The sequence below is a fragment of the Pogoniulus pusillus genome, chromosome 27, assembly GCF_015220805.1.
Source record: "Pogoniulus pusillus isolate bPogPus1 chromosome 27, bPogPus1.pri, whole genome shotgun sequence".
Lineage (NCBI taxonomy): Eukaryota > Metazoa > Chordata > Aves > Piciformes > Lybiidae > Pogoniulus > Pogoniulus pusillus.
In genome coordinates this window covers 1,935,802-1,951,009 of record NC_087290.1, presented here as the reverse complement: position 1 = coordinate 1,951,009, position 15,208 = coordinate 1,935,802, and the positions used below count along the sequence as shown (strand labels likewise).

Here is a 15,208-nt window from a genome sequence, read left to right as displayed (position 1 = left end):
AGTCCACAGCCCTGGAAGGGTTTAAAGCTGTCCAGAAGTGGTGCCCAAGAGTCAGGCAGGTTGGAAGAGAGCTCCAAGCCCAACCTAGCACCCAGCCCTGCCCAACCAACCAGACCATGGCACTCAGTGCCCCAGCCAGGCTTGGCTGCAACACCTCCAGCCACACAGACTCCACCACCTCCCTGGGCAGCCCATTCCAATGCCAATCACTCTCTCTGACAACAACTTCCTAACAACATCCAGCCTAGACCTGCCCTGGCACAGCTCCAGGCTGTGTCCCCTTCTTCTGTTGCTGGCTGCCTGGCAGCAGAGCCCAACCCCACCTGGCTACAGCCTCCCTGCAGGCAGCTGCAGGCAGCAATGAGCTCTGCCCTGAGCCTCCTCTGCTGCAGGCTGCACCCCCCCAGCTCCCTCAGCCTCTCCTCACAGGGCTGTGCTCCAGGCCCCTCCCCAGCCTTGCTGCCCTTCTCCAAACACCTTCCAGCACCTCAACAGCTCTCTGCAATTGACCAGCCCAGAGCTGGACAGAGCACTCCAGGTGTCCTGCAGTGCCCAGCTGGGGGGCCCTGGCTCTCTGGGGGCAGTGGGTACCCTGAAGGAAGGGCTGGTGGGTGCTGTGGTGTCAGCTGCAGTCTGCTTGCCTTCGGTTCCCTGAGCTGTCCCCACTGCAGTGCTCCAGCTCCATGGATGTGTCCCCCCTGCTGGCTGATCCATGCTCGCTGTGGCTCTTCTCTAGGGCCGAGGATGGTGAGGATCTGGCAGGTCCCATCCACTGGAGCTGAAGGAGAGCTGCATTTGCACCCTGCAGGTGTGGCAGGGAGCTCCTGGCTTCTGCTCAGGCTCAGCTCCTCTCCACAGCAGGGCTGTGGCCTTGGGGTCCAGTTAGCCTTTGGGTGCTGGGGCAGGTCATTGTCACCCTTAGGAAGGGGGCACCTCCCTCCCTGTTCTTGTAGGATGGACTCTGGGAAGCCTGAACACCAAACCTCAGCTCAGTCACCACTGGTTGCATTCCAGGCTCTTAACTCTTTCTGTGCTAGCAGAGGTCCTGTGGCCTGTCTGGCTTAGAGCTGCACCAAACTGGGACCAAGCAAGGGCTGAGAGCCTGCAGGAGAGCAGCCCCAGAGGGCAGCTGAGCAATGCTCAGCAAGAGCTGAAGGAGCTGTGGGGGGCAAGAGCCTGGGGCCAGACTCTGCTCAGTGGTGCCTAGGGACAGGCCAAGGGGCAGCAAGGGGCACAAAGTGTCAGGCAGGAGGTTGGCTGTGCAGAGCAGGAGCAAGTTGTTTGTTGTGAGGGTGCTGGAGGCCTGGAGCAGGCTGCCCAGAGAGGCTGTGGAGTGTCCTTGTGTGGAGAGCTTCCAACCCCCCTGGCACTGTGCTGCTGGGCAAGCTGCTGTGGGTGCCCTGCTTTAGGAGTGGGCTTGGACTGGATGCTCTCCAGAGGTCCCTTCCAGCCCCCCCATGCTGGCTCCTGCCTGCTCCCCCTGGCTGCGGTCTGCAGGGCAGTGCTTGCTGGGCACCACCAGCAGTGCAAGTGCTGAAGCACAGCGAGAGCAGCTGGGAAGCTGGAGGAGAACTTGGCAGGGCTGATTCAGCTGCCCAAGCTGCCTGCCTGAGCACGGAGAAGAGCTCCAGCAGGGGGCTGGGAGCACCTTCAGCAGAGCAGAGGAGGTGCTGAGGAGGGGAGGTGCTGGGGCTGCAGCTTCCCTTGGCGCTGCTCTGCCTTCGAAGCCAGGGGCTGAGTCTGGAGCTGTTCTCCTCAGCCCCCTCTCAGGACTTTCCCTTCTTGGGAGCACCTGAGTGAAACACCTCCCCACATCCTCCTCCTCTTTCTCACAGCCTTTTGCTGCTGTCTTCTTCCTGGTGGATGACTTCTTGTGACAGCTTCACCACCTGCAGCACTTCCCTGTCCCAGGCTCCTTCGCATGGGGCTGCAGACCCAGCCCCTGCCTTCTCCTGCCGAGGCTGCCCAGTTCCCCCCCTCTCAGGAGCCACTGCTCAGCGTGTGGGGGTTGCTAGGAGCCCTCATCCTCCTCCAGGCACCTCAGCACAGTGACTTCTGTGCTGGGGAGATGGAAAGCCAAGAGGGCAATGCTGCAGCAGGTGCCCCACAGGCCTGCTGGAGCTGCCCAAGGTCTCCCTGTGCCAGAGCAGAGCTGCACAGGCTGCCAGAGGTGGACTCTAAGAGCCCAGGGGATGCCAGCTGGGGGCACAAGATCAGTCAGGAGAACACCTGGAGGTGCCCAGCTAGGGCACTGGGGAGGGCACCGTTGTGGCAGGCTGCTGGGCCAGGACCCAGGAGCTGCTGGGGCTACTCTCAGCAGCTTGGTGCAAGCCTCCATCAGGTGAGGGCTGGGAGCAGGCATAAGGGCTGAGGATTGTCTCTGTGCTCTCCACTCACTGCTCCAGCTCTGGCCCTTCTTGGGCACTCAGCAAGGTGGCTTTTGTGGCAGGAGCATCTGGTGCCCTTCACAGTGTCCAGCATGGGGACCTCCCTGGGGCACTGGGACTGCTCTGGTACTGGTGTGGGCATGGATGAACGATGGGGACAGGGCAGGCTGCAGAGCTGGGCAGAGGGAACCTCATGGAGCTCCCCAAGGGCAAGGGCAGGGTCCTGGCCCTGGGCAGGAACAACCTCCTGCAGCAGGACAGCTGAGGGGGGACCTGCTGGGAAGCAGCTCCAAGGAGAAGGAGCTGGGAGTGCTGGGGGACAGCAAGTGCCCATGGGGCAGCAATGTGCCCTGGGGGGCAGGGAGGCAAATGGTGTCCTGGGGGGCATGAAGGAGAGAAGAGTGTGGGCAGCAGGGCAAGGGAGGTTCTGCTCCCCTTTATTCTGCCCTAGGGAGGCCACATCTGGAGTGCTGGGTCCAGCTCTGGGCTCTCCAGTTGCAGAGAGCCAGGGAAGTGCTGGAGAGAGTCCAGAGGAGGCTGCAGAGCTGCTGAGGGGCCTGGAGCAGCATTGTGTGAGCTGCCCTGGGTGACCCTGCTCTGGCAGGGGGGTTAGACTCAGTGATCTTTCAAGGTCCCTTCCAAGCTCTGCCACTCTGTGGTTTTGGGTGTAGGGTAGCAGGGTTCATCTCACAGGCTCACAGGATGTCAGGAGTTGGAAGGGATCCAAAGAGCTCATCCAGTCCAAGCCCCTGCCAGAGCAGGACCACACAATCCAGCTCAGGGCACACAGCAACACATCCAGACAGGCCTTGGGAGGCTCCAGAGAAGGAGACTCCACAGCCTCTCTGGGCAGCCTGTGCCACAGCTCTGGGACCCTTCCAGGCAAGAAGTTGCCCCTTGTGCTGAGCTGGAACCTCCTGTGCTGCAGCTTCCATCCATTGCTGCTTGTCCTGTGCCAGGCAGCAGTGAGCAGAGCCTGTCCCCACCTCCTTACCCCCAGCCCTCAGAGAGTTACAGACATTGATTCAATCCCCTCTCAGTCTTCTCTTCTCCAGACTCTCAGCCCCAGGTCCCTCAGCCTCTCCTCCTCAGGCAGAGCTGCAGTCCCCTCCTCATCCTCACAGCCCTCCACTGGACCCTCCCCAGCAGATCTGTCCCCCTGCAGCTGGGCAGCCCCAGACTGCAGGCTCTGTGTGCTCTCAGCAGGGCTGCAGCTGCTGGGACAGAGGCTGCCACTCCTGGCTCTGCTGATGAAGACAGCTGGGAAGTGACTTTGCTGCTTCCAGCCCCTGGCAGGCAGTGCTGGGGGCAGCAGAAGGAGCATGCCACAGCAGGGGACATGTTCTTCTGTGGCTGCTGTTCACCAGGGCTCACCTCACTGGGCCCCCCCAGCTACCTGCTGCCATGGCCCTGCCACCCTGCAGCTGCCCCCTGCCCCTCCTGCTGGCTGCCTGCAGAGAAGGCAGCTCCTGGAGCACGGAAAGGAGGCTCCTGCTTGGGATATTGGCAGGGAGAAATCTGGGGAGGTCTTACGGAGTGCCCATGCAGGCAGGGCCCCAGGGCAGCCCTGCTGGGCCCTTGGAGCTGACACAGCTTTGCTGCTGCCCTGGGTGGAGCCTGCAGCTAGGACAGGATGCAGGATGGGCACAGGACTCCAGCAGGCTGGGCTTGGAAGGGGCCTCTGGAGATCATCCAGTCCAGCCCCACTGTGCTCAGCACTGCTCAGGCCACCCCTGGAGTGCTGTGTCCAGTTCTGGGCTGGTCCATTGCAGAGAGATGCTGAGGTGCTGGAAGGTGTTTGGAGAAGGGCAGCAAGGCTGGGGAGGGGCCTGGAGCACAGCCCTGTGAGGAGAGGCTGAGGGAGCTGGGGGTGTGCAGCCTGCAGCAGAGGAGGCTCAGGGCAGAGCTCATTGCTGCCTGCAGCTGCCTGCAGGGAGGCTGTAGCCAGGTGGGGTTGGGCTCTGCTGCCAGGCAGCCAGCAACAGAAGAAGGGGACACAGCCTGGAGCTGTGCCAGGGGAGGTCTAGGCTGGATGTGAGGAGGAAGTTCCTGTCAGAGAGAGTGATTGGCACTGGAATGGGCTGCCCAGGGAGGTGGTGAAGTGGTTGTGGCTGGAGGTGTTGAAGCCAAGCCTGGCTGGGGCACTGAGTGCCATGGTCTGGTTGGTTGGGCAGGGCTGGGTGCTAGGTTGGGCTGGCTGAGCTTGGAGCTCTCTTCCAGCCTGCCTGATACTGTGATGTATTTTGTGCCCCTTTATTCACAGCCTGCTGACCCTGTTGCAGTTGGTCACCTCCATGCCAGAGGAGCAGGAGCTGCAGCCAAGTGCAGGGCAAAACTGAAGCAGGGAGGGATTGATGGCAGGAGGTGTTCAGAGAGCCCAGCTGCTGCCCGAGCCAGGCTGGGAGTCAGAGGTGCCAGCTGGGTGGGAATCTCCTCTGTGGGCAAGCAGGAGGAGGTGTCCTGTTGGCTCCTGCTCCTCTCTGCATGACAGAGCAGAGATTGATGGATTGGGCTGGCTGGAAGGGACCTTCCCAGCACATCCACTGCAACCCCTGCAGCCAGCAGGCACAGCCCCAGCCAGAGCAGGCTGCTCACAGCCCCAGCCAACCTGCCCTGCACTGCTGCCAGCCATGGGGCAGCTCCCACCTCTCTGGGCAGCCTGGGCCAGGCTCTCCCCACCCTCAGGGGCAAACATTTCTCCCTTCTCTCCACTCTCAATCTCCCTCTTTCACTCCAAACCATCCCTCCTTGGTCTATCCTAACAGGCCCTGAGCAAAACTCTGTCCCCAGCTCTCTGATCAACTCTTCCAGCCCTGCAAGGCCACCAGAAGGTCTCCTGCAGCCTTCTCCTCTGCAGGCTGAACACCCCCAGCTCTGCCAGCCTGGCTCACAGCAGAGCCCTTCCAGCCCTGCCAGCACTGCTGTGGCCTCCTCCTGCCTGCTGCAGCAGGTCCCTGTCTGTGCTGTGCTGTGCTGAGCACTCCAGAGCTGCCCCAGCACTGCAGGAGGCTCTGAGCAGAGCACAGCAGAGGAGCAGAATCCCCTCCCTGCCCCTGCTGCCCACAGGGTTGGGTTTCTAAGCTCAAGTCCAACCATTAGCCCAGCACTGCCAGGTCACCACTAAAGCCTGTCCCTCAGCACCACATCTCCAGCTCCTGCAGGTGCTCCTCACATCTCCCAGACCTCATTCCCTCACCACTTGCTTGCTTCAAGCCTTCTGCCATGGCCTGGCAGGAGTAAATCAGCAGGACCTCCCCTGGCCTGCCTGCAGCTCTCTCCCAAGGAGTCCCAGCACTGGTTGGGAGATCCTGGAGCAGCCCAGGTGGTGCTGATGGACTAAAAGTGTGCAGTGGTGCTGCTGTGAGCCTGCTCCTGCAGCTGAGGCACAGCCTCTGCAGCAGCAGTGCCCTCCCTTGTCACCTCTTCCTCCTCCTGCTCCAACAGCCCCACTGCACCCTGCATTTCCACACCACTTCCTTCCTGCCTGGCACCAGGACTGGCACTGCCCCTGCAGCCTGGTGCCAGAGGCACCTCAGAGCACTGTGCCTTGCCCTCGATGTCATCAGCCTGGGGCCTGGGCTTTCTGCAGGGGACACAGCAGCCACAGGGTGCAGAGGAGCTGGCACAGCACAGCCTGCCCTGGTAGGTGGTAGCTGAGATGGGTGCCAAGGGAAGGTGCCTGTGTCTGGCCCCTTTGGAAGCTCTTTGCCTTCTCCATCAGCACATCTGATCTGGCTTCAGGTCTCCAACAGTCAGAGCTGCACCAGGAGAGCAGCTGGCCAGAGGCTGCTTCCTGGCTGCTGGCTGGGAGTTGGTCTGCAGTGGATTGCTTCTGACTGCATCAGCTTCTGCTCTGCAGGGCTCAGGGGATCCTCTTTCTGGCAGCAGTTCAAACTCCTGAGTCACCTGCACTGGTCCCAGAGCCCCAGCAGGGTGGGACAGTTGGAAGTGACCTCTGGAGAGCATCCAGTCCAAGCCCACTCCTACAGCAGGGCACCCACAGCAGCTTGCCCAGCAGCACAGTGCCAGGGGGGTTGGAAGCTCTCCACACAAGGACACTCCACAGCCTCTCTGGGCAGCCTGCTCCAGGCCTCCAGCACCCTCACAACAAACAACTTGCTCCTCCTCTGCACAGCCAACCTCCTGCCTGACACTTTGTGCCCCTTCTCCTGTACCTCATTCTGGGTGCCATTGAGCAGAGTCTGGCCCCAGGCTCTTGCTCCCCCCAGCTGGTTCAGCTCTTGCTGAGCATTGCTCAGCTGCCCTCTGGGGCTGCTCTTCTGCAGGCTCTCAGCCCCAGGGCTCTCAGCCTTTGCTCCTCCCAGAGCTGCTCCAGGCCCCTCAGCATCTCTGCAACCTCCCCTGGGCTCTCTCCAGCACTTCCCTGGCTCCTGACCTGGGATCCCTGCACCCAGCACTGCAGCTGTGGCCTCCCTAGGGCAGAGTGGAGAGTGAGGAGAATCTCCCTTGCCCTGCTGCCCACCCTCCATGTCCCCCAGGACACCATTTGCCTCCCTGCCCCCCAGGACAGCAGGACAGCAAAGTGCAGCATTTCACTGCTGCCCTCTCCAGCTGTGGTTACCCACAGCAGCTCTGCCTTGGCTTTCTTCCCCTCAGCAGCAGTGACCCTGTGAGGGGATCCCTGCTCCCCTCCTGCTGTCTTGGCAGAGCAGCAGGTTCAGTTCTGGGCTCTGCTGTGTTTGTGCCTTCAGAGGGAAGTGAAAGCTCTCGAGGAGGCTTCCTGTGCTTCGTGGTGTGGTGCTGAGGCACAGTCCCCAGTCACAGGCAGGGGCACAGCGTTGAGGGGGGATGCCAGGCACTGTGTGTCCAGGCACTGCTCAGTCAGAGGTGGCATCAGAGGAGGTGCAAAGGTGGGATAGGAGGAGGTGTAAAGGTGGGATAGGAGGAGGTGCAAAGGTGGGATAGGAGGGGGTCCAAAGGTGGGATAGGAGGAGGTGCAAAGGTGGGATCTGAGGAGGTGCAAAGGTGGGATAGGAGGAGGTGCAAAGGTGGGATCTGAGGAGGTGCAAAGGTGGGGTCAGAGGAGGTGCAAAGGTGGGGTCAGAGGAGGTGCAAAGGTGGGATAGGAAGAGGTGCAAAGGTGGGATAGGAGGAGGTGCAAAGGTGGAGTCAGAGGAGGTGCAAAGCCTCTCTGGTTTTGGGCAGCAGGTCTCTCAAGCTCCCTTCCCTTTGAACCTCAAATGCTGGGTTCATTTTTGGGCCCTTCACTGCAAGGAGCACTTCGAGGGGCTGGAGCAGGGCCAGGGAAGGGCAATGAAGCTGGGCAGAGGTCTGGAGAGCAGGGCTGGGGAGGAGCAGCTGAGGGGATGGAGGTGTTGAGCCTGGAGAAGCTGGGGAAGAAGGGAGTGTGAGGAGAGACCTCTTTGCTCTCTGCAGCTCCTTGAGAGGAGGCTGCAGCCAGGTGGGGGTTGGGCTCTTTTGCCATGAAAGCAGAGACAGGACAGGAGGAAATGGTCTCAGGTTTTGCCAGGGGAGGTTTAAGTTGGACTTGAGGGAAAGTTTCTCCCCCTTGAGGGCTGTCAGGCCTGGCCCAGGCTGCCCAGGGCAGTGCTGCAGTCCCCATCCCTGGAGGGGTTTCAGAGCCATGGGTTGGTGGTGTCCTGACAGTGCTGGGCTGGTGGTTGAGCTCCATGACCTGCAAGGTCCTTTTCAACCTCAGTGTTTCTGTGACTCTCTGCTCTTCTGATCCCCTCCTTAGCTGGAGCTGGAGGCTGAGCAGCCCTGCCTGGAGCCATCAGCTGCAGAAGGTCAGGGCAGAGGAAACTCACCCAAGGGATGAGACAGAGAAAGGAAAGAGTTGGGAAAGAGCTGTGACAAAAGAGCAGCTCAGGAAGGAAGGGCCATGGAGAGAAGCCAGCACATCTGCCTGACAGCCTTTGACACTGAGGGGGGAATTCCACTGCATCTCAGGGGGCTGGGTTGGGCTGTGGTGAGAGCTTGGTTGTGTCACTGGCAGGCTGAGCTGGGGCAGGGAGGGCAAAAAGCAGCCTGAGGAAGAGGGAAGGGAAAGCTCTGCACACTGCAGAGCTCTCTGGAGGTCTGCAAGGGCTGATCCTTCTTGGCCAAGGCTGTCAGCCCTGGCTCTTGCCCAGGGAGCTCAGCACACCTTGTGGCAGGTAAGAGAGCAGGCAGGGAGAGATGCTTCCATGTCCTGAATCCTGGAATGGCTCAGGTTGGAAAGGAGCTTAGAGACCATCTGCTCCCAGCCCCCTGCCATGGGCAGGGACACCTCCCACCAGTCCAGGTTGCTTAGGGCTTCATCCAACCTCACCCTGAACACCTCCAGGGAGGAGGAGATCCACAACCTCCCTGGGCAACCAAAGGTTGCCCAGGAAGGTTGTGGATCTCCTCCTCCCTGGAGGTGTTCAAGACCAGGTTGGACAAGAGAAGCTTCATCAAGGCCTCATCCAACCTCACCCTGAACACCTCTGTGCTTGAGGACATCCAGAACCTCCCTGAGCAACCTGGACAGGCTGGAGAAGTGAAACTGTGGACCTGATGAGGTTCAGTAAGGCCAAGGGCAAGGTCCTGCACCTGGGTTAGGACAATACTCAGCATCCATCCAGGCTGGGGAAGGAGCAGCCCTGAGGAGAAGGCCTTGGGGGTGCAAAGCTGGGCAGGAGCTGGCACTGAGTGCTGCCAGCCCAGCCCCAGCCTGCCCTGGGCTGAGCCCCAGCAGGGTGGGCATCAGGGGCAGGGAGGGGATTCTGCTCCTCTGCTGTGCTCTGCTCAGAGCCTCCTGCAGTGCTGGGGCAGCTCTGGAGTGCTCAGCACAGCACAGCACAGGCAGGGACCTGCTGCAGCAGGGCCAGAGGAGGCCACAGCAGTGCTGGCAGGGCTGGCAGGGCTCTGCTGTGAGCCAGGCTGGCAGAGCTGGGGGTGTTCAGCCTGCAGAGGAGAAGGCTGCAGGAGACCTTCTGGTGGCCTTGCAGGGCTGGGAGGGGAGATCAGAGAGCTGGGGACAGAGTTTTGCTCAGGGCCTGTTGGGATAGACCAAGGGGGGATGGTTTGGAGTGAAAGAGGGAGACTGAGAGTGGAGAGAAGGGAGAAATGTTTGGCCCTGAGGGTGGGCAGAGCCTGGCCCAGGCTGCCCAGAGAGGTGGGAGCTGCCCCATGGCTGGCAGCAGTGCAGGGCAGGTTGGCTGTGGCTGTGAGCAGCCTGCTCTGGCTGGGGCTGTGCCTGCTGGCTGCAGGGGTGCAGTGGATGGGCTGGGAAGGTCCCTTCCAGCCAGCCCAGGCTGGGAGTGTGGTTAGTGAGGGCTCAGTGTGACCATTGTGGCAGTGCCTCTCCGTGCTGCAGGTCCCTGGATGCTGTGGTCTCTGGGCAGCACCACACTGTTGGTCCTGGCACACATCCTGAGGGATCAGTGCTGAGCTTGCCAGGCTGCTGCAGTTGCTGCCTGTGTGCTCAGCACCCCCAGCAGCTGGCCAGGAGAGAGGCTGGACAGGTCCTTTCCCACCCAACCCATTCCACAATTCCATGGAAACAAGGCAGGTGCCAGCTCTTGTGCCCTACTCTGTGCTGGGTCCCTTCTCCCCCATCCCAATCCACCATTCCTGGCTGGAGAGCTCTGGCAGGGCCTGGGCCCTTTGAGTGCAGCTGCCAAAGCCCTGGGCAGAGGTTGGGGAGGTGGAGATGTGTGGAGGAGGTCTCAGGTGGAGCTCACCTGAGCCATTGCTCCCTGCTGATATATCCAAGGCCCTGTCTTTGCCTTGTCAGTGCCTGCTTCGTGCTGCTGAGCTTCTCCCTTTCTCTCTCTCTCTCTCTCCAGTGTCCCAAACCTGCCAGTTAAGATGCCCAAGCCCAGCAAGGTGACCCAGGCCCTGGCAGGTAAGGATGTGGCTCTCCTCCACCTGTTCTCTGAGCAAATGCCTCACCTCTGTGACACTTAACTTCCCTTTGGGAGCTTTCAGGAAGAGGTTGGAATGTTGCTGGGTTTGAGGGAGTTTTCAGTCCTAAAAAGGTCCTTCCTCAGCAAAGCAAAGAAGGTGAAGTTGAGAGAGGAGAGGATGGGCAGAGCTGAGTCGTTGCTCTCCTCAACTGTGCTGCTCCTGAGGCTCTCAGATGGAGTTTCATGGAGTCATAGAAAGGTTTGGATGGGAAGGGACCACCTTAGAGGTCCCCCAGTTCCAGCTCTCTGCTGTGGGCAGGGACACCTCCTGCTATAGCCCAGGCTGTTGGAGGAGGCCCTGAGGGCACTGAGGGTTGAGACACTGGCACAGGTTGTGGCTGCCCTCACCCTGGAGGTGTTCAAGGCCAGCTTGGGTGATGAAGGTTTTCTTTGTCCAACCTGGTGTTGAACAGCTCCAGGGAGGAGATGGTCCAGAAGCTCCCTGGGCAACCTAAGGTTGCCCAGGGAGCTTCTGGACCATCTCCTCCCTGGAGCTGTTCATCACCAGGTTGGATGAGGCCTCAAGCATCCTGTGCTGGTAGGAGGTGTCCCTGCCTGTGGCAGTGAGGTTGGATTTGGATGAGCTTCAAGAACCCTTCCAACCCAACCCATTCTGTCCCCTTCTTGTGTAGAGTTGCTGATGTTCCAAGCTCAGCACCAGCTGCTGCCTGCTCCTGCTTTCAGCACTGAGGGAGGAAGAGCAGAGCAGAGCAGAGTGTGGATTCCACCTGAGCTGATGTTCCAAGCTCAGCACCAGCTGCTGCCTGCTCCTGCTTTCAGCACTGAGGGAGGAAGAGCAGAGCAGAGCAGAGCAGAGTGTGGGTTCCACCTGAGCCCTTCCAAGGGTGAGCTCCTCAGGTGGTCTTTAGCCTTGCTTGGGGGAAAAGGAGGAGGCAGAAGTTGCATTAGACATTGTCTGCTGTGGCAGTGGAGTAGAGGTTTGCTCATCAGAGAGGCTGGGGGGATGCAGGTGCCCATTTCCAGAGCAGATTTGCTGTTGGGCATCAGTGGCATTGCCTTGGAACCAGCAGCTGGTGGCAAAGAGATTCCAGGCCCAAAACCAGGCAGAGCTTTTGCTCTGTTTGGACACTACCAGCACCAGCCAGGAGACTCTGATGTGGTGGTGCCTGGGGGCAGGGCTGGGTGTTTGGTTGAATTGTGGCAATAAATGAGGCAGGAATTGTGTAGTTAATTTGATTTAGTTACATTTGGGTCCTAATTCAGTCAGGAAAAACTTCCTAAGGATGCTTACTGGGCAAGTGAAAGGATCAGTGCTGGACACAGTCCTGCTCAATGCCTTTAGTGATGGTCTGGAGCAGGGGATTGATTCCAGCAGCAGTGAGTTTGCAGATGACACCAAGCTAGGAGCAGCTGTGGAGCTGTTGGAGGGTAGCAGAGCCCTGCAGAGGGACCTGGCCAGGCTGCATGGGTGGGCAGAGGCCAAGGGGATGAGACTGAACAAGGCCAAGTGCAGGGTTCTACACTTTGACCACAACAACCCCAAGCAGCACTCCAGGCTGGGGCCAGAGTGGCTGAAAGCAGGCAGGCAGAGAGGGAGCTGGGGGTGCTGGCAGAGAGTAGCTGCAGAGGAGGCAGCAGTGCCCAGGTGGGCAGCAGAGCCAATGGCATCCTGGGCTGGCTCAGGAGCAGTGTGGGCAGCAGGACAAGGGAGGTTCTTGTGCCCCTGTGCTCAGCACTGCTCAGGCCACCCCTGGAGTGCTGTGTCCAGTTCTGGGCTGGTCAATTGCAGAGAGCTGTTGAGGTGCTGGAAGGTGTTTGGAGCAGGGCAGCAAGGCTGGGGAGGGGCCTGGAGCACAGCCCTGTGAGGAGAGGCTGAGGGAGCTGGGGGGGGTGCAGCCTGCAGCAGAGGAGGCTCAGGGCAGAGCTCATTGCTGCCTGCAGCTGCCTGCAGGGAGGCTGTAGCCAGGTGGGGTTGGGCTCTGCTGCCAGGCAGCCAGCAGCAGAAGAAGGGGACACAGCCTGGAGCTGTGCCAGGGCAGGTCTAGGCTGGATGTTAGGAGGAAGTTGTTGTCAGAGAGAGTGATTGGCACTGGAATGGGCTGCCCAGGGAGGTGGTGGAGTCTGTGTGGCTGGAGGTGTTGCAGCCAAGCCTGGCTGGGGCACTGAGTGCCATGGTCTGGTTGGTTGGGCAGGGCTGGGTGCTAGGCTGGGCTGGCTGAGCTTGGAGCTCTCTTCCAGTCTGCCTGATTCTGTGACTCTTGGTGCCAACACTGACTGCCCTCAAGATCCTATCACTACAAAGCTGGTGCTGGGGTGGGTACAACAGAGCTGCCAGGGGGTTCAAAGAGCATGGGTTGAGGAGAGGCTGAGAGAGCCTGAAGAAGAAGAGGCTGGGGGGAGACTTCACTGCTCTCTCCAGCTCTGACAGGAGGTTGGAGTGAGGCTGGTGTTGGCCTCTTCTCCCACCTAACTACTAGCAGTGCGAGAGGAAATGGCCTCAGGCTGCACCAGGGCAGGGTTAGGTTGGAGAGGAGGAAAAATTTGTTTGCTGCAAGAGTGGTCAGGGATTGGAAGAGGCTGCCCAGGGAGGTGGTGGAGTCCCCAGCCCTGGAGGTGTTCAGGAGAGGAGCAGATGTGGCACTTTGAGATGTGGTCTGGTGGTCACAGAGGTGCTGGGTGGAAGGTTGGAGCTGGTCTCAGAGAGCTTCTCCAGCTTCAGTGGCTCTGTGCTGATGTGGTGCCCTGGGCCACAGCAGGGATCTGCTGCCTGGGGTCTGCTGTGCCCATTTTGGACACTGCAGACCATCTGCTAACCCCTGCCTTGCTCTGGCTCTCCTCCAGCCATGCTCTGCTGGGGCTGTCAGCTTTTGGACACCAAGCTTTGCTCCTGAGCAGGTGCAGACCTGCTCTAACCACCTTGTTCCAGGAGAGCTGATGGTGTTTGGGCTGCTCTTGAGTGTCCCAAGTGAGAAATGGTCCCCAGGAGGGAAGTTTGCAGTCATCTGATGTTAGCAGCACCCCAAAGCTCTGCCTTGCACCTCTCTGTAGCCAAATGGGCCCTGCAAGGAGGCTAAATACTGAGTGTCCTCTGGCAGCATGCAGCCCTGTGGCCTCTGGAAAGACCTCAGAGCAGCCTCCCAGCACCTGAAGGGGCTCCAGGAGAGCTGGGGAGAGACTTTGGGTAAGGGCTGGGAGTGCCAGGATGAGGGACAATGGCTTTGAGCTGGGAGAGGGAAGAGAGAGAGAGTGGAGAGGAGGGAGAAATTGTTGAGAGTGAGGGAGAGGAGGCACTGGCACAGGCTGCCCAGGGAGGCTGTGGATGCCCCCTCCCTGGACTGGCACTGGAATGGGCTGCCCAGGGAGGTGGTGGAGTTGCTGTGCCTGGGGGTGTTGCAGCCAAGCCTGGCTGGGGCACTTAGTGCCATGGTCTGGTTGGCTGGGCAGGGCTGGGTGCCAGGCTGGGCTGGCTGAGCTTGGAGCTCTCTTCCAGCCTGCCTGATCCTGTGACTCTTTCCTGCACCAGGCAGTTCCAGCTCACAGCCTCGGCAGGCTCAGGCTGAGCTGTGCTGCTGAGCTCTGGCATCTTTCAGGTGTTCACAGATCACAGCAGGCTGGAAGGGACCCTGCAGGGTCACCTTGGCCACCCCCCACAGCCAGCAGGGACACCTCCAGCTGGAGCAGGCAGCACAGGGCCACAGTGAGTCTGCTTTTGAACGCCTCCAGGGATGGAGTCTCCACCACCTCCCTGGGCAGCCTGTTCCAGTACTGCAGCACCCTCCTGGTGCAGAGCTTCCTCCTGGTGTCCAACCTAACTCTGCCCTGCTGCAGCTTCCAACCATTGCCCTCACCCTGTCCCCACAGGGCCTGCAAACAGCCCCTGCCCAGCCTGCCTGGAGGTCCCCTTCAGGTGCTGAAATGCTGCTCTGAGGTCTCCCTGGAGCCTTCTCCAGGCTGCACAGCCCCAGCACTCTCAGGCTGTCCCCACAGCAGAGCTGCTGCAGCCTCTGGTCATCCTGGTGGCCTCTTCTGCCACTCCATCAGGTGCATGTCCCTCTTGTGCTGGAGTCCCCAGCTGGCCCCAGCCCTGCAGGTGAGGTCTCCCCAGGGCAGAGCAGAGGGGCAGGATCTGCCCTCTCCATCTCTGCCCACACTGCTTTGGCTACAGCCCAGGCTGCCACTGCCTTGCTGGGCTGGCAGTGCCCATTGCTGGCTGCTGTGCAGCTTCTCCCCCACCAGCAGCCCCAAATTCCTTCTCTGCAGAGCTGCTCTCAATCTTCTCATCCCCCAGCTTGGATTGGTACCAAGAATTGCCCCAACCCAGGCTGCAGGAGCTTGCCCTTGGCCTGCTTCTCAAGAGTGCTGTCCCTGCAGGCTGTGCCCAGCACGAGTTGGTGCTGCCTCCAGGTGTCCTTCATCAGCTGCAAGGGGACAGTCCCTGCCTGCTGCCTCTGCAGGGGACAGCCTTGGTGCTGCTGCTGGGCTGCAGGCTTTCAGCCCTCCTCATTCAGAACCCAAGAGCTTCTCCTGTGTCAGCTCCTCCTGAAGGCCCCCTGGGAGCAGGGAAGAGCTGCTGGCTTAGGCCAGGGCCAGCAGCATGCCAGAGGCCTGTGGCCTTCAGCTCAGGGCTTGAAGGAAGTGATCTGCTGGGCACTGCTGAGGCCACCCCATGAGCCCTGGGGTCAGTTTTCGGGCCCTCAAGAAGGACATTGAGGAGCTGGAGCAGGGCCAGAGAAGGGCAACAAAGCTGGGGAGGGGTCTGGAGAAACAGGGCTGAGGCTGGCTCAGGACCCTCTTTGTCCCCTGCTCTCCTTGTGGCAGTTCCTGGGAAGGCTCTGGTGTGCTCCTGGAGCAGGACACAGCTGTGCTGTGCTGTTCCTTGCCTTAGTGCCTGTTTCCTCCTGTTACCCCTCCCTGGCTGAGCCTCTCCAGCAGCTGAGCCTCACAGCC

General features: G+C 60.5%; 1 protein-coding gene across 3 annotated transcripts in view; it reads left to right on the top strand.

Annotated features, from left to right (window-relative positions):
- The window catches only part of DTX2 (deltex E3 ubiquitin ligase 2), a 63,335-nt gene that overhangs the window by 28,169 nt on the left and 19,958 nt on the right, over nucleotides 1-15,208 (top strand). For all 3 annotated transcript variants that reach the window (XM_064166303.1, XM_064166304.1, XM_064166302.1), the window contains exon 4: nucleotides 10,181-10,239. In XM_064166303.1, coding sequence (XP_064022373.1) covers nucleotides 10,181-10,239 — 59 coding nt within the window. The remainder of the gene's footprint in view (nucleotides 1-10,180; nucleotides 10,240-15,208) is intronic.